This window comes from Calliphora vicina, chromosome 3 (assembly GCF_958450345.1).
Source record: "Calliphora vicina chromosome 3, idCalVici1.1, whole genome shotgun sequence".
Classification (NCBI taxonomy): Eukaryota; Metazoa; Arthropoda; class Insecta; order Diptera; family Calliphoridae; genus Calliphora; species Calliphora vicina.
In genome coordinates this window covers 18,884,977-18,904,010 of record NC_088782.1, presented here as the reverse complement: position 1 = coordinate 18,904,010, position 19,034 = coordinate 18,884,977, and the positions used below count along the sequence as shown (strand labels likewise).

Sequence of the window (19,034 nt, the reverse complement as noted above, 5' to 3'; positions counted from 1 at the left end):
TTCTCTGCCAAATTGTCATTTTTTTGACATGATACAAATTGAGAAAAGTAGCTTAATCCGAAATTAATCTGTCGCCATAACATATAAGATCCAGATCTAATTAGAATCTAATTTTATTACATGAAATACTAAAAAATAACTTTAAAGGACAACAAGAGAGCTATATTTGGCTGTGCCGAATCTTATATACCCTTCAAAATATTATACTTCAAAATACAAATTTTAAATATTTTTAGGCAAACAAAATTTTTTTTTTTCCAAAGTTGTTTTTTTTTAATTTTTTGGAAGAAACATTTTTTCGAATTATTTTAAAATTTTTAATCCAACTTACTATGGTCTTATATACGTTGTTGCAAAGGTCTTTGAAATATCTATCATTAGATATCCATATTGTCTATATTAATGACTTAGTAATCTAGATATAGGTCAAAAATCGAGGTTGTCCTGGTTTTTTCCTTATATCTGAGCCATTTGTGGACCGATTTTGCTGATTTTAAATAGGAAACTTCTCGAAAGCATGTCTGACAGAATTATTGAAGATTTGGATCCCGAAGATATCTGGGGTCTTCAGAAAATTGATTTCAACAGACAGACGGACAGACAGACATGGCTTAATTGACTCCGCTATCTATAAGGATCCAGAAAATTATATTGTGGTAATTACAAACGGAATGACAAACTTAAACAAATACACCCTTCTCACGAAGGTGAAGGGTATAATAATGTTGTAGATATTTTACAGCTGCATACATTTTCTTCAAAAAATCTTCAGGCAATAGCCAAACTACAATAATATTTCTTTTAATAATTTGTATATTTTCGAGAAATAAATTAACAAATGAATCCGCCTTGCATACTAACTTATTGAATATTTCCAATACATATTGACAATATTTTAAGCAAATAAATGATTACTTACCCAAAAAATAGTCCATTAAAATTGGTAATGAATGGATGAATATAAAATATGTAGTTACAATCTAAAATCTCTATTATAATAAAATAAATCACTATTATTTATATACATCTCTTAAATTCATCAATGTTCAACATATTTCTATTAACAAATTCTAATAAGATTTATTTCCCGCCAAACACTCTAAACATTCCCTCTACAATTCTAACAAATATACAACTCTGTGTATTTTGTTGTTGTTGTCTTCATTTGAACTCTACACACATTTTACGCCAAACAAAAATGGGAAAACAAAACGTGCCAAGCAAAACAAAAACCCCAAAAGTCTCCATTGTTTACATACAAATGGTCGACGACAAACAAATGCCATTTGACATTTACGAATAACAGGACACAACAAATAACAAGATAGACTGACATAACCTCAAAAGTATGCACAAAAATTCATTCATTAACATTTGACAGTTGGATTAAAAGAGACGACGAAAAAATTACATTTCATGATACGATTAGTGAAAAAACTGAAATGTAGTTGAAATTTTTTTAAGAAATTTTACTAAAACACAATAAACCAGAAAATTTTATAAATAATAATAAAATTTTTTAATAAAAGAATTAAGTGCAAACGTATTGATAACGATAAAAAGTGATATAAAATGTCGACCACATCGATTGTGCAACAATTTGTGACGGGGCTGAAGTCTCGGAATCGCAATGTGCAGAATAAAGCGGCCCAGGATTTGTTCCTCTATGTTAAGACGGAGTTGCGGGAAATGTCACAAGAGGAATTGGTGCAGTTTTTCGAAGATTTCAATGATCAAATATTCAGTATGGTCATGTCGACGGATATAAATGAGAAGAAGGGCGGTGTGTTGGCCATAAGTATGTTTCAAATACATTACATATTGTTGGATGATTCAGTGGCAGGGGATAAAAATATATTTTAATTTTCTTATTTTAGAATGCCTTGTAAGTGGTGATGTTATAAATACCATGAAACGTATTACAAAATATTACAATCATTTGCGTGATTTATTGCCCTGCAATGATGTGTCCGTAATGGAAATAGCTGCCCGTACCCTGGTGAAATTGGCCAATTTGCCGGGGTCCAAGGGTGCCGAATCATTTGAATTTGATATAAAAAGAGCGTTTGAGTGGCTAAGTGGTGACAGACATGAGGTACTACTTATTGGAAGAAATAAATAAAGTTGTTTAAATTATTGTTTTTTTTTTGCATTTTTAGTATCGTCGCCATGCTGCCGTTTTTATACTGCGTGAATTGGCCGTAGCCATGCCCACCTATTTCTATCAACAAATTTCCACATTTTTTGATCAAATTTTCAATGCCATCTTTGATCCCAAACCGGCTATACGTGAATCGGCTGGTGAAGCCTTGAGAGCTGCATTGATAGTCACCTCCCAACGTGAAAATACCAAACAATCCAGTGAACCTCAATGGTATAAAATTTCCTATGCTGAGGCTATAAAAAGTTTCAATGAAGATCCAGCCTTGGTACAAAAAGAACCCAAAGGCATGACCCGCGATGATCGTATACATGGCAGCATGATTATTTTCAATGAACTGTTTCGTTGTTCCAATGCCAATTGGGAGAGACGTTATAATACATTAAAAGCTTTGTTGCCAGATGCTTTATCCTGTAAATTGGGTGACGGTGCAAGTGTGACATATGTGGCGGGTGCTGGTGGCAGTGGTTCTGGCGGCAGTGGTCATCAATTGACCACTATAGTGCCCAGACTAAAAGCTCCTTTCGTTAAGAAATTGGGCTCTACACATTTGGTGGATTTGGGAGAGCAGCATCAGGTTTCAAATCATAAATTTAATACGGTAAGTTAACTTCATATATTAATGAATAAAAACATAAAATAAGTTATTTTTTATTAAAATTTTAGAGCAACATTTTGGAATCCTCTTATGCCCGTGAAGTTATCATGGAACATTATACCATCATTTGTGAAAATATTATAGAACAAAGAAATTCCAAATCAACTTATGTTCAGCAGGCTCTTTTACAAATTTTACCACGTCTAGCGGCTATAAATCGTGAAATTTTCGTACAAAAATATTTAAATATTTGCATCAATCATTTGCTTATGGTGCTGAAGAGCAAAGAAAAAGATCGCAATATAGCCTACATAACAATCGGTTATATAGCCGTCGCTGTGGAGAGTAATATTGACAAATATTTGAAAACCATTATGACGGCCGTCAAAGCGGCTCTGCCACCCAAAGACGCCACCAGTAAACGTAAAGCCGCCATTGATCCGGCCATATTTGCCTGCATTACCCTGCTGGCTCATGCTGTCAAGACCGGCATTAATAACGATGTTAAAGATATATTGGAGCAAATGTTTTCGACTGGTATATCGCCTGCATTGACGGTTTGTCTCCGGGAATTAGCTGATAATGTACCGCATTTAAAGTCAGCCATAGCTGATGGCTTGATTGGTGTTTTATCGCAAATTTTAATGAATAAACCGATTGGTTTGACCTACGGCAATATGATGTCGGGTACAGGCTCTATGGATTCTTCAGTGAATTTATCACAGGATGTGCCAACAATTGTTTTGGCTTTGCGTACGCTGGGTTCGTTTAATTTCGAGGAACAAAATATGTTGGATTTTGTACAAAGGTAAGGAAGAGGAATTAATGTTTGACTGTATTTAGTATGAAAAGTGTCGTATTCTCAAATTTGGTTGCAAATGTTTCATCAAAAAGCTTTTTTCAACAGAAAACTAGAAAAAAACCAAAAAAACTTTTTTTGCCAGAAAATAAACATTTCAATCCTTTTTCATCACTTTTCGTAGATACTTTAAAATAATGGACTTCTCAAAACTAATGTAAGTACTTTTTGCAAAAAGTACAAAAAATTTGTGAAAATTAAAAAAAAATAGTTTTAAAAAGTACTTTTTGCAAAACAGTACCAAAAATTGTTGACAATTGAAAAAAATCTTTTAAAACGAACTTATTTACTGTTTAAAAGTCGAAAAATACAAAAAGTAAATCTTTGAAAAAATACCAAAATTTAAAAAGTACTTTCTGAAAAAAGTAAAAAAAAATTACTATTTTGCTGTAGCAAATACTAAGCAAAAGTTGTAAATACAAAAATATAACAAAATTATTGAATTTATACATGAAAAGTACAAAAATTGTTGACAATTGAAAAAAAATCCTTCAAAACGAACTTATTTACTGTTTAAAAGTCGAAAAATACAAAAAGTACATCTTTGAAAAAGTACCAAAATTTAAAAAGTACTTTTTGAAAAAAGTACCAAATGCGAAAAATTACTATTTTGATGTAGCAAATACTATTGAAAATGTGTAAATACGAAAATTATTGATTTTATACATGAAGCATTCTCTAAAAAAGTACCAACAATTGGTGACAATTAAAAAATCTTTTAAAACGGACGTATTTAATGCTTAAAAGTCGTAAAATAGAAAAGGTACATTTTTGAAAAAGTACCACATTTAAAAAGTACTTTAAGCAAAAAGTACCTAACTCGAAAATTTACTATTCTGATGTAGAAAAAACTATTGACAAGCAAAAATTGGTGACAATTAAAATAATCCTTTAAAATGAACTCATTTACTGCTTAAAAGTCGAAAAATACAAAAAGTACATTTTTGAAAAAGTACCAAATTTAAAAGTACTTTTTTGCTAAAAGTACCAAACTTAAAAAATTGCTATTTTGATGTAGCAAACACTATTGAAAAGGTGTAAATACAAAAATGTAAAAAAATATTGATTTTTAAAAGGTACCTTAAAGAAAAAGATACTTTTATTCAACTATATTTAAAGAAATTATTTCAAACGGATATTTATAAAAATTCCAAATGAATATTTCTTTTCTTTCAGTCTTATAAAATACCCCATGTTTAAGGTTATAATCCAATATTCTCTTCTCCCTACAGATGTGCCGACTACTACATCAATCACGAACAACAGGAAATCCGCTTGGAGGCCGTACAAAGTTGTACCCGCCTGCTCAAATTGGCAGTACAGTCAGCCGATAGTTCGGAAAATTCCAAAACTCTCAGTGACACAGTATCTCATGCTATCGAACGTTTATTGATTGTAGCCATCACCGATATGGATTGTAATGTAAGAGTACGTATATTACGCTCTCTCGATGAAACTTTCGATGCCGAGTTAGCACAACCAGAATCCTTGAGTGCTCTCTTTATCACTTTAAACGATGAAATATTTGAAATACGTGAACTAGCCATGGTCACCATAGGCCGATTGTCGGCCATGAATCCAGCCTATGTTATGCCTAAGTTAAGGCGGGTCATGATACAATTACTCACCGAGTTGGAGCATTCGGGTATGAGTCGCAATAAGGAACAAAGTGCCAGAATGTTAGATCATTTGGTCATCAGCACTCCGCGTTTGATATCGTCCTATATGAATCCGATTTTAACAATATTGGTGCCGAAACTAAAAGAACCCGAGTCAAATCCCGGCGTGGTGTTGAATGTTTTAAGAGCCATAGGAGATTTGGCCGAAGTGAATGGTGGTTCGAATGAAATGGAAATGTGGGCTGATGATTTACTGTCTATATTGCTGGAAATGTTGGGAGATGCTGGTTCGCCCGATAAAAGAGGTGTAGCCCTGTGGACACTGGGTCAATTGATTAGTGCCACTGGACGTGTGGTTACCCCATACCACAAGTATCCGGTATTGATAGATATTTTGATAAACTTTTTAAAAACCGAACAGAGACGTTCCATACGCCGCGAGACCATACGTGTTTTGGGCTTATTGGGTGCCATGGATCCCTATAAACATAAAATGAACAAGGGTTTGATAGACAGCCAAAATGATAGTGTTTTGATTTCGTTAACAGATTACAAGGTGGAAGAGAATCAAGATATATCCACTGCCGAATTGTTAGTAAACATGGGCAATATATTAGATGAATATTATCCTGCCGTGGCTATTGCTGCGCTCATGCGTATTTTAAGAGATCCAACTTTAAGCAGCCGCCATACCAGTGTCGTCCAGGCAGTCACCTATATTTTCCAAAGTTTAGGCATTAAATGTGTGCCTTATTTGTCTCAAGTTTTACCCAGTCTTTTGGAGAATGTACGCACTGCCAACAATAATTTAAGAGAATTTCTGTTCCAACAACTGGCCATTTTGGTGGAGATTGTACGCCAGCATATTATAACCTACATGAATGACATTTTCAAATTGATTAAGGAATTCTGGACCAACAATACACCTTTGCAGTCGACGCTCATCAATTTAATAGAACAAATAGCTGTCGCTTTGGGGGGAGAATTCCGCAACTATTTGGCTCAACTTATACCCCAGATTCTACGGGTTTTGCAGCATGACAATTCCAAAGATCGCAACGTTACCAAACGTTTGCTGCAGGCTTTAAAGAAATTTGGCAACAATTTAGATGATTATTTGCATTTGATAGTGCCACCCATAGTCAAGTTATTCGATTCGCCCTATGTACCCCAGCAGGTGTCTATGGTGGCCTTAGAGACCATTGATCAATTGGCCTGGAATTTAGATTTTACCGATTTTTCCTCACGCATCATACATCCCTTGGTACGTGTCATGGATAACGAACCAGAATTACGCGATCAGGCCATGTCCACCTTGTGTTCGTTGGTGATTCAGTTGGGCAAAAAGTATTTGGTATTTGCTCCTTTAGTCAATCGCACCATCACAAAGCAACGCATTGTTAATGCTCAGTATGAAAAGCTGCTGTCCAAGCTGCAATCGAATACCACCATGTGCCTGGATGAGGAGTTTTTGATGAGACAAACTAAATACAAAGCAAATTCAGCCGCTAATGCCATGAGTGATGCCAATACCACCATTAAGAAACTCAATGTGTCCACGGCCCAGCTGTGCATGGCTTGGCAGGTGAATCGCCGAGTCTCCAAAGATGATTGGGTTGAATGGCTGAAGCGTTTATCTATTGGCTTGTTAAGAGAATCTAGATCTCATGCTCTGCGTGCCTGCCGTGTACTGGCCGAGGATTATGATAAACTTTTGAGAGACTTATTTAATGCTGCCTTCATTTCCTGCTGGACAGAACTGTCCACTGAGCACAAAAATGAATTGACCAAGTCTCTGATACAAGCTCTACAGGTCACTGATATGCCCGAGATTACACAGACTATTTTGAACTTGGCGGAGTTTATGGAACACTGTGACAAAGATCCCATATTAATTGATCCCAAACTATTGGGTACCCGCGCCATGGCTTGTCGTGCTTATGCCAAGGCCTTGCGTTATAAAGAGGAGGAGTTTGTAAGCCACAAAGATCCGCATGTCTTCGAGTCATTGATTTTGATTAATAACAAACTGCAGCAGAAAGAGGCAGCCGAGGGTTTGCTTACCACTTATCGCAATGCTGTGGGAGGGGAAAATTCTCGTTTTAAAGATGAACTCAAGGTGCAGGGTAGATGGTATGAGAAATTACACAACTGGGATCAGGCTTTAATACACTATCAGCGCAATTTGGGTCAAGATAACAGTGATATGGAATCTAGACTGGGTTCTATGCGTTGTTTGGAGTCTTTGGGCGAATGGTCACAACTCAGCCGAGTGGCCAAACAGGAATGGGATTCATTTGGCAAAGAGGTTAAATGTAAAGCAGGTCCTCTAGCCGCTGTGGCTGCTTGGGGTCTACAAGATTGGGAGGCCATGCAGGAGTATGTTAGATGCATACCGGAAGACACACAAGATGGTTCTTTCTATCGTGCCGTTTTGGCCGTGCATCATGATGAATTTGAATTGGCGCAACGTTTAATCGATGAGACCAGAGATCTCTTAGACACCGAACTTACCTCTATGGCAGGAGAATCCTATGAAAGGGCCTATGGCGCCATGGTGTGTGTACAAATGTTGGCCGAACTGGAAGAAGTCATACAATACAAACTCATACCCGAACGTAGAGAACCTTTGAAGTGCATGTGGTGGAAACGTTTGCAGGGCGGGCAACGGTTGGTGGAAGACTGGCGCAGAATTATACAGGTTCACTCTTTGGTAGTGAGGCCACATGATGACATACACACTTGGTTGAAATATGCTTCTCTATGTCGTAAATCTGGTTCGCTGCAGCAGTCACACAAGACTTTGGTCATGCTGTTGGGCTCGGATCCCAGTGAAAATGTCAAGGAGCCGTTACCCTACAATTTGCCGCAAGTTACTTATGCCTACACCAAACACATGGCAGCCTCCGACAACATGCAGGGTGCCTATGACCAACTTAGTCGTTTTGTCAACACCTACAGCAACCAGCTGAGCTGTATTCCCGATACCGTGTATAAACAAGAAGATCATCGTCTTTTGGCTAGATGTTACTTGCGTTTGGCTATTTGGCAAAATAAATTGCAAGGCCTAGAACCAGATGCTGTCCAAGGATCTTTGGAATGTTTCGAAAAAGCCACCGACTATGATCCCAATTGGTACAAGGCCTGGCATTTGTATGCCTACATGAATTTCAAAGTGGTGCAAGCTCAATCTTTGGAAAATATCAAATCACCCATAGATCTACACAATGGTGTCAATTTGCTGGAAAAAGAGAAAATGACTATAGAACAATATGCTGTGCCTGCGGTTCACGGTTTCTTTAGATCCATTAGCTTGATTAAAGGCAATTCCTTGCAGGATACTTTACGTTTGTTGACTTTGTGGTTTGATTATGGCCATCACTCGGAAATTTATGATGCTCTGCTGTCGGGCATGAAAGTGATAGAGATTAATACTTGGCTGCAGGTTATACCCCAGCTAATAGCACGCATAGACACCCATCGCAATCTGGTGGGCCAACTGATACACCAGCTGTTAATGGATATAGGAAAATATCATCCCCAGGCTTTGGTCTATCCCCTGACAGTGGCTTCCAAATCGGCATCGGTGCCGCGTAAAAATGCGGCCTTTAAAATTTTAGATTCCATGCGCAAACATTCTCCCACTTTGGTGGAGCAGACCATGATGATTAGTGAGGAATTGATTAGAGTGGCCATATTGTGGCATGAACAATGGCATGAGGGTTTGGAAGAGGCCTCACGTTTATACTTTGGCGATCGCAATATCAAGGGTATGTTTGAAATCTTAGAGCCTCTACATGCCATGCTCGAGAGAGGACCACAAACCCTCAAAGAAACCTCCTTTTCGCAGGCCTATGGCCGGGAATTGACTGAGGCCTATGAATGGACCCAAAGATACAAATCTTCGAATTCTCTCATGGACTTAGATCATGCCTGGGACAATTATTATCATGTATTCCAAAAGATATCGCGACAATTGCCTCAACTAACATCCTTGGAATTGCCCTATGTCTCGCCCAAACTGTTGGCCTGCAAAGATTTAGAGTTGGCAGTACCAGGCTCCTATAATCCGGGACAGGAATTGATTAGAATTAGTTTTATAAAAACCAACTTGCAAGTCATTACCTCCAAACAAAGACCGCGCAAATTGTGCATCAGGGGTTCGAACGGCAAGGATTACATGTATTTGCTAAAGGGTCATGAAGATTTAAGGCAAGATGAACGTGTCATGCAGCTGTTCTCGCTGGTAAATACGCTGCTGCTGGATGATCCCGATACGTTTAGAAGAAACTTGGCCATACAACGTTATGCCGTCATACCGTTAAGCACAAATTCGGGCCTTATAGGCTGGGTGCCACATTGTGATACTTTACACACCCTCATTAGGGATTACAGAGATAAAAAGAAGGTGCCTCTTAATCAGGAACATCGCACTATGCTGAGTATTTCCCCTGACTATGATCATTTGACTTTAATGCAAAAGGTGGAGGTGTTCGAATATGCTTTAGATCAAACACCTGGTGATGATTTAGCCAAGCTACTGTGGCTTAAGTCGCCCTCCTCCGAAGTATGGTTTGAAAGACGCACCAATTATACCCGCTCTTTGGCGGTCATGTCTATGGTGGGCTATATTTTAGGTCTGGGCGATAGACATCCCTCCAATTTGATGTTGGATCGCATGAGTGGCAAAATATTGCATATCGATTTTGGTGATTGCTTTGAAGTGGCCATGACTCGAGAGAAATTCCCCGAAAAAATACCCTTCCGTTTAACTCGCATGCTTATCAAGGCCATGGAGGTGACCGGCATTGAGGGCACCTACAGACGCACCTGTGAGAGTGTTATGCTGGTGCTTAGACGCAATAAAGACTCTCTAATGGCTGTCTTGGAGGCCTTTGTCTATGATCCCTTACTCAACTGGCGTTTGTTGGATACTGAGGCGAAAAATCATCGCACCAAAAATGCCAACAACTCGGGCGGTGGCATGGCTGGAGGTGGCAATACCGGCAGTTTGAGTAATTCCATTGATGACAATATCTTACACAGCAATACTGCCACTAAGTCTAAAGTCTACGATAATCAATTTCTACTCGCCCACATGGCCAATACCACAAATGCCGATATCACCAACAGCAAGGCCAGCAAAGTCATCAAACGGGTGAAGCGCAAACTTACCGGCAGCGATTTTCTCACCCAAACCAGTTACACCGTACAACAGCAAGTCGATCTGCTTATACAGCAGGCCACCAACAATGAGAATTTGTGCCAGTGCTACATCGGCTGGTGTCCATTTTGGTAATTTCATCTTAGTTTTAATTCTTTTTTATAACACACATTTTTTGCTTTTAAGGCTACTTTATTTTTTTTTTATTACCCCACAACTCCTTATATGTTTGGCTTTACTCTTTTTTTTATATTTACTTCTTTCTCTTTTAATTAACAATTCTATTAATTTATATATGAAAAAAACAAAACAAAAAAAAAAAACTATTGAATTTTAATTTATAAGTTTAATATACAAAATTTATCCTTAAACGTACATATTTGTATGAATGTAACTTCTATTCATATACATTTATGTATTAATTTACTTTATATACTTTATTATAAATATATAGTAGCTACATATTTGTTAAGAATTAAATTTTCTTTATTTACACGTTTTTCTTCTTCTTAGAATTTTAAGTTTATTTTACTTTTATTAAATAAACCGCTTAAAGTAAACATTTATGTTAAATAACAAAAACATTAAATAGTTCTTAAGAAACTTAATATGAGTAATAAAATAAAAATTATTAAAAAATAAAACTCATCGCTTTCATTTAACACAGCAGCTATTAATCGATATATGAAAATATCATAGCCAGAAGTTCATTTTTGTTTTGTTAAAAATTAACTTCTGAAAAATGTAAGGTTTTTAAACACATTTTCAAATAAAATATTGCATTATTGGATTCTGTTTTTCAAAATTGTGTTTAAGGTCTTTTCTGTAGTTTGACCAATCGACTTGAGGCTTTAAAAAAATGTGTTGTTTCTGCAAAACAACTATGGAAAATGTTGACAAAATGGTGAGTATGGACAGAAAAGTATTGATATCTGAAGTATTTTTTGAGTTCGAACAAAATTTCTGGACTTTTTTCATTTGCGGGGTACAACAAACCAAACTTTTTTAAATAATCGATCAAAATACAATACTCTATGGTTACGGATCAAAATTTAAATAAATGTATAATTCGTTTCATTTTAAAATTTAAACCATTGTCATTATATTCTCTAAATATCAATATCCTTAGAAGTAGCAATGTTAAGCATCTTAATAATTTGTTTAAGAACTTAAAATTTCAATTAGTATTAAGTTTTAAATAAACATTTGCGGTTGTGCTAACTAAATTTATTGATAATCAAACAGAAAAATTACAGAATTTTTCTGTTATGGTAACAAAAATTGGGTAATTTAAATAATAATGGGTGTGTTCGTAAATGCAGTAAATTTGTGCATCACTGATGCCACGACCTGCAAACTTTTGCACAAATTTGCGGCATCACTGCCAACAATTTTCATTAAAAAACGTTTGACGTAAAGCAATAATCGCAAATATGCTTTTTCGAACGCTAAACTTTTAATTTGCTGCAGTGATGCAATCATACTGAATTTACGAACACACACAATTCTTCTGTGTAAAACAGATTTTCTGTTGCTAATATCGAAAAAATCTATGGATATAATCGAATCGTTATACGGTAACAAATCATAACGAAAGCTTATAAAAAAAAATCCCAAAATTTCATGACAAAAATTTCGCGGATATTTGGTCGACCGAGAAATATTTCTATTTTGTTTTTAAAAGTTTTTATTTAACTTGTTATGTTAGTTTGTTTTTATGTTAGTTAATTGTATATTAGTTTAGATCAAAATTTGTAACAGAATTTTGAACCAGTTTTCGTAGTCCCAATATGCTGAAATTTAGCATTCATGCATACAGCAGATGGCAATGTTATATTATGTTCAAAAATTCGAAATTATGTTTTAAAAAATTTTAAAATTTTTAAAATAATCTTTAGATCATGCATAAACCTGCAATATTATGTTCGAAAATTCGAATTTAAATTCGAAAATTCGAATTTATGTTCTAACAATTTTTAAAGCTGTTAAAATAATCTAGAAAAATAAAAATAATTTAAAAAAATACTCTTTTTTTGAGGTCAATTTCTTACATTTTCCCATTTCGTACTTAAAAACTTTGAAAAAAAAATCCAAATGTTCATGAACTTTAAAGTATTTTCAATATAGTATCAGAATATTTGCTTTTTAAAATATGTTCAAAAATTCGAATTTAAGTTCGAAATACTCAAAGAGCACTAAAAAGAAGAAAATAAAATGTTCATGAATTTTAAAGTATTTTCAATATTGTATCAGATGCTTTTTAAAATATATTCGAAATTTCGAAATATTCTTACATTTTCCAATTTCGAATTTAAAAATTTTGAAAACAAAAAATATAAATATTCATGAATTTTAAAGTATTTTTAATATAGTATCAGAATATATGCCTTTTAAAATATGTTCGAAATTTCGAAATATTCAAGGAACACTAAAAGAAGAAAATAAAATAAAAACAAGTAAGAGAGCTATATTCGGCTGTGCCGAATCTTATATACCCTTCACCAAATTATACTTTAAAATAATTTTTTTAAAATAGTTTTAGGTAAACAAAATTTAATTTTTTTTAATTGTTTTTCAAATTTTTGTTTTTTTTAAATTGTTTTTTTAATTTTTTTAAAAAAAAGTTTTTTCCAATTTTTTTGATGAAAAAAAAATTCGGGTTAAAAAATATTTTTCCCGATTTTGACCCATTGTAGGTCCAACATACTTTAGCCTTATCTACATCGTTGCAATGGACTTTGAAATATCTATCATTAGATATTCATATTGTCTATATTAATGACTTAGTAATCCAGATATAGATCAAAAATAGGTCAAAAATCGAGGTTGTCCCGGCTTTTTGCTCATATCTCCGTTATTTATGGACCGATTTTGCTGATTTTAAATAGCAAACTTCTCGAAAGCATGTCTGACAGAATTATTGAAGATTTGGATCCCGAAGATATCTGGGGTCTTGAGAAAATTGATTTCAACAGACAGGCGGACAGACAGACAGACGGACATCCCCGCACTAGGCAATTTAGTTGCGAAAGTCTCTTGTGTTTGTAGATGCCAGAGGTAATGTCGGGTTAAGGAGAAGAAAATTTTACATGCTGTTTTGTTGTTGGGCAAGAGACTTGCGCAACTAAATTGCTTAGACCCCTTTCACACTAGGCAATTTAGTTGCGCAAGTCTCTAAATTGCCTAGTGTGAAAGGGTCTTAGTGTGAAAGGGGTCTAATTAGATTGTTCTGAAAATTGAAATAAATATAGAGTTGTTACAATTTTAAACTACAAAACTGCTTCTATTTGCAATTTATTTAAAGTAAATAAACCACCATTTTTAAAAGTAAAAACGTAGCAAGACGTTTTAAATACAATCTGAGTTAGGATTTCCAATTGTATTTCAGAAATTTCCAATTACATATATTTCAGAATTTTCTAATTGTATTTCAGAATTTCCAATTGTACCTATTTCAGAAAGTTTCTAATTGTATTTCAGAATTTTCCAATTGTATTTCAGAAATTCCAATTTTTATTTCAGAATTTTCAATTTGTATTTTAAAAATTTCCACTGGATTGCTATTGGAATTTTCTGAAATACAAATGGAAATTTCTGAAATACAATTGAAAAATTCTGAAATACAATTAGAAATTTTTGAAATTGAATTAGAAAATTCTGAAATTTAATTAGAAACTTCTGAAATACAATTGGAAATGGTGTTTTATCTAAAGTTTTAAAAATGAAATAAAATCTAACCTCTGTACATCTATTATAAGCCATCTAATATTTACAGCCTGGCCCACGATGTCGAAAGAAAAATGATTCGAACATATTTGTATGAAAAGTATTCGAAAGAATTTTAAAAACTGAGTGTTTTTCATACAAATTATGTCGACTCATTTTTCTTTCGACATCGTGGGCCAGGTCGTTAAATTGACTTTGACAATTTTAACACATAATTTAAATAAAATAGGCATAACGTATTTTATTCACAATTGGACGGGCTTTTAAAAAATTAATGATATTTCAAAAAAAAATTTTAAATAATTTTTTTTTAAATTTAAATTACATTCCAATATAAATTAACTAATATTGTATGCATTTTATTATTTAAAAATTGATTTTCTTTTTTATAACTCTTTTCAAAAATAAAATCGATTTTGAAATGACTAAATTGGAAAACGTTTTAAATAACTGCCAAAAACAGGCTGATAATATTGTTCAAACAAATCTACAATTATTTATTACATTGTTTCTATAACTCTTGTATTAAACTATAGTTTTTTTTAAATGATCAATGTTGTAATTTAAAGATTTTTAAAATACTTTATAGTATTAAAATACAATTCGCCTCTAGCCTAGACACCCACTATTCACTAAACAATAAAATATAAAGCAAACTTGAATCTGGCAACTTGTGCATCCAATTCCGGGAATTTACTTTACTCCATAATGGTGTGTTGGTGGTTCACTCAACTCAATAACGTTACAATTAAATGAGCTTAAAAAGCGCTCTCACTTTTACTCACACAAATACAAATGATGGGCATTTTACAAACACTTGCAGAGATTTAAATTCAAATTTGGCAAGATTTGCAGACGGAAAAATGGCGCTTAAGCTGTCGCAGAATAATTTCTTTTTTTTGCAAACTATGAAAAAATAGATTTTACGATTTATTGGCATTATTAATTAGTTAAAAAGGTATTTTAATATATTTTTAATAAATAAATAAATCATTGTAAATTTTTTTTACACAACATTGTTTACTGGTTTTTAATTTGAGCACTCAAGATTTGGTAGAAATTTCTAGGAACTCGGACACAAATTTTTAAATTGTACACAGATTTCAAAGTGAAAACAACGTGTATGCTTGAAGCAGCTACAGAAAAGACCTAACACAATTTCCTGGAAAAATCTTCAGCAGCATAAATAAATTGCATTTAATAATATTGAGTAGTAAAGTAAAAAAACATCAACTTGTTTCCCAGAATCATGTCAATTTATATAAATGCTGAAATGTGCTCATATGTGCGAAAATTGTTTGAACATCCCTCCAAGTGGTATGAGTCGTATCAGGAGAATGGTACCAAATACATTAAAAGACGCAAGAAACTAGAGGATCAATTGCAGCAGCAATTAAATGCCTGTGCGGGAGAGGTATGACTGTAAAGGGATTCCTTATAATATCATTTTTATTTTACAATTTATGTGTCTTGTTCTCAACAGATTTTCTTGTGCGGCATACCAGCTGAGACCAGGGCGGAAAAAATAGCCGAAGTGGCCTCTCTACTGGGAGAAGTTTATATTTTACGTTTTAAGGTACATTTCTCGGGAGCTTCTAGAGGCTTTGCTTATCTGCAATATATTGATCCCAACCATATGCCTTTGGCTTTACAAAAGTAAGTTTTTTTCTTCTTTTTTTTATATTAAAAATGATGTAAAACTAAAAATTATTTTTTTAGATTGCCTCAGTTTTTTCGTGAACTAAAATTGCCCACAATCAAGGTCTGTGAGTCACGTAATAGCTCCATACTTTTGCTACGCAACACACACAAAATGACCCCCTTGATGGTTTTCGAAACCTTAAAGAAATTAATTAATTTTTATAAATTAGTGGGTCATGAAATATATCACGGCTATTTTGTATATCAAATAGTTTTCAAATGCAATGAGGAGGCGGTTCATGCCAGACGTGAGCTATTAAAATCGATTTTAAACTTTGGTCCCAAGGCGGTAATAGTGTGGGATACATCAACAAAAACCAATTTTAATGGTAATTTTACTCAAAACGAAAGATTTTATAAACAATTTAAGTATCCGAATCAACAGCCTCAAAATATAATGATGACAAATACAGCAGCAATTGAGTTTCAAACAAATTTTAAACAACAGAATATTGCTACAGCAAATGTTTTAAAAAATTTTGCAAATTTGAAATTACATTGAAAATTAATTTAGTTTTAAAATCTTCGTTTTATAAAAAAAAAAGTTTAATTTAAAAATTGTTTCCAGTTATGTGGAAATTATCACTTAAAACAGTTTAATTATATCTTGTAGTTCTGTGTTGTTTTTTCTTTAATTTGTATCTAATATTATGAAGTATTTTCTAAATCATAAAATTATCACTTAAAACAGTTGTGTAGTTTTTTTTCTTTTTCGATTTTTCTTTAATTTGTATCTAATATTATGAAGTATTTTCTAAATAAAAAAATCGTGCCTGAATAATAGTAATGGAAATCTTAAGATTTAAATTGAAATAAATATATCTAATATTGATTTAATTTTAAAATATGTGTTCTAATTTTATAATTAAAAAAAAACCCTAAACACTGAGATGCGGGCTGAAACAGACTATTAGGGCTTTCAATTATTCATGTTTAAATTTAGTCGAATCATTTATCGTTTATTATTGATGATGATCGAATTTTTCTATTAATCCAAAATATATTGTTGAATAAACATAAAAAATCGTTTGTAATTAGATTCGTTATCATAATAACCTTTATAATTGTGAATTAATAGTAAAAACTATATTTTAAATTTTCAGTGTGATAAAAAATGTATTCTACAATTATTCATCGATTAATTTTACTAAAACATTCTCACTCCTTAGGTTTAGACAACTGAGTTAGGTCTATGATAGTAGAGTTTCCGATCTATGTGTATTTCCGATCTATGTGTATTTTATTTATTTAGAAATAGTCAGTCTTTCAAAAAATAGATAGGTAAAAGAAATTTAAAAAAAAATTTCAAAAATTGATTGGTTGGAAAATTGTATTGGCAAGAAAAACAAGTAAAAGAGCTATATTCGGCTGTGCCGAATCTTATATACAGTTCACAAAATTTTATTTTTTTTTTCGTTTTCGAATTGTTTTTTAAATTAAAATTTATTTTTTTTGTTTTTTCAATTTTTTTTAATATTTAGCGAAAAAATAGGCCGTTTATTCCGATTTTGATCCAGTGTTCTTTAAAATTTCTAGAGCGGTATATACGTCCAAAAATTCAATTTTTTGATACAAAATTAAATAAAAACAAGTAAGTGTGCTATATTCGGCTGTGCCGAATCTTATATACCCTTCACCAAATTATACTTCAAAATTTTAAATATTTTTAGGTAAACAAAATTTAATTTTTTTTCCAGTTGTTTTTTTTAATTTTTTGGAAAAAAAAATTTTTCGATTGTTATAATTTTTTTTATTTTTAAATTTAAAAATTTTTTTGTTTTAAATTTTAAAATTTTTTGAAAAAAAATTCGGGTTAAAAATTTCCAAAAGGTCCAACTTACTATAGTCTTATATACGTCGTTGCAAATGTCTTTGAAATATCTATCATTAGATATCCATATTGTCTATATTAATGTCTTAGTAATCCAGATATAGGTCAAAAATAGGTAAAAAATAGAGGTTGTCTTGGTTTTTTCCTCATATCTCAGTCATTTGTGGACCGATTTTGCTGATTTTAAATAGCAAAATTCTCGAAAGCATGTCTGACAGAATTATTGAAGATTTGGATCCCGAAGATATCTGGGGTCTTCAGAAAAATTGATTTCAACAGACAGACAAACGGACATGGCTTAATCGACTCCGCTATCTATAAGGATCCAGAATATATATACTTTATAGGGTCGGAAATGAAAAATGTAGAAATTACAAACGGAATGACAAACTTATATATACCCTTCTCACGAAGGTGAAGGGTATAATAATCAGCTCAATTATGAATAAAAATTCCCCGGTAGTTTTTTCCCTTTTGCCATTTTTTCTATTCAAATTCAATGAGAAAAAACTAACGGGGAATGTTTTATTCATAATTGGGCTGATTGGTAATTGTGGGCGTGGCATGCTGTTAAAGACAAATATGTTATTTTATAAAAAAAATGGATTTTTGTAAATTTGATCAGAAGTAAATTATCATTACTTGCAAACTATTTTTAAAGAATTCTTTTTTTATTTGACACACTATACATTTGTTTTTAGTCCAATAATGGAGAAAATCGTGATGTATTTGGACCCGGTGTTATCAGAAAACTGGAGTAGTGAGGGTAAAAATGTTGAATATTTAATTTTCAAATGCGAACATCTCCTAAGCTATAAGATATAATTAATAGCTAAAAGTTTTTTTTTTGAAATTGAAACGCAAACGAAGAAATACGATCGTTTTAAAAATGTAACATACCCGAGGTGTCCGACTTTTTAGACCCCTGGCCACGAATCTGGTAGGCACATGAGGACCAAATTCAAAATTTAAACTCGACTTTCAATTTCTGTCTGTTTCTTTCAATTTCTGTCTGTCTGTCTGTCTGTCTATCTGTCCGTCTGTCTGTCTGTTGAAATCAATTTTCTTAAGACCCCAGATATCTTCGGGATCCAAATCTTCAATAATTCTGTCAGACATGCTTTCGAGAAGTTTGCTATTTAAAATCGGTCCACAAATGGCTGAGATATGATGAAAAAACCGGGACAACCTCGATTTTTGTCCTATTTTTGACCTCATCTGGATTACTAAGTCATTAATATAGACAATATGGATTTCTAATGATAAATATTTCAAAGACCTTTGCAACGACGTATAAGACCAAAGTAGGTTGGAACTACAATTGGTCAAAATCGGAAAAAAAAATTTGAGCCCGAATTTTTTTTCACAAAAAAAA

The 19,034-nt window shown here is 33.1% G+C and overlaps 2 protein-coding genes across 2 annotated transcripts; both read left to right on the top strand.

The window, feature by feature from the left end:
- Nucleotides 1–1,386: 1,386 nt before the first annotated feature.
- Nucleotides 1,387–11,045, top strand: Tor (serine/threonine-protein kinase Tor). The gene is made up of 5 exons (XM_065506216.1): nucleotides 1,387–1,798; nucleotides 1,878–2,095; nucleotides 2,160–2,762; nucleotides 2,828–3,567; nucleotides 4,851–11,045. The coding sequence occupies exons 1-5, from the start codon at nucleotides 1,573–1,575 to the stop codon at nucleotides 10,534–10,536; spliced, it is 7,473 nt and encodes a 2,490-aa protein (XP_065362288.1). The 5' UTR covers nucleotides 1,387–1,572; the 3' UTR covers nucleotides 10,537–11,045.
- A 4,153-nt stretch (nucleotides 11,046–15,198) lies between these two features.
- tut (tumorous testis) lies at nucleotides 15,199–16,330 on the top strand. Its single transcript, XM_065504216.1, has 3 exons — nucleotides 15,199–15,541; nucleotides 15,611–15,783; nucleotides 15,847–16,330. Exons 1-3 carry the CDS (start codon nucleotides 15,377–15,379, stop codon nucleotides 16,328–16,330), a joined length of 822 nt encoding a protein of 273 aa, XP_065360288.1. The 5' UTR covers nucleotides 15,199–15,376.
- Nucleotides 16,331–19,034: the final 2,704 nt, after the last annotated feature.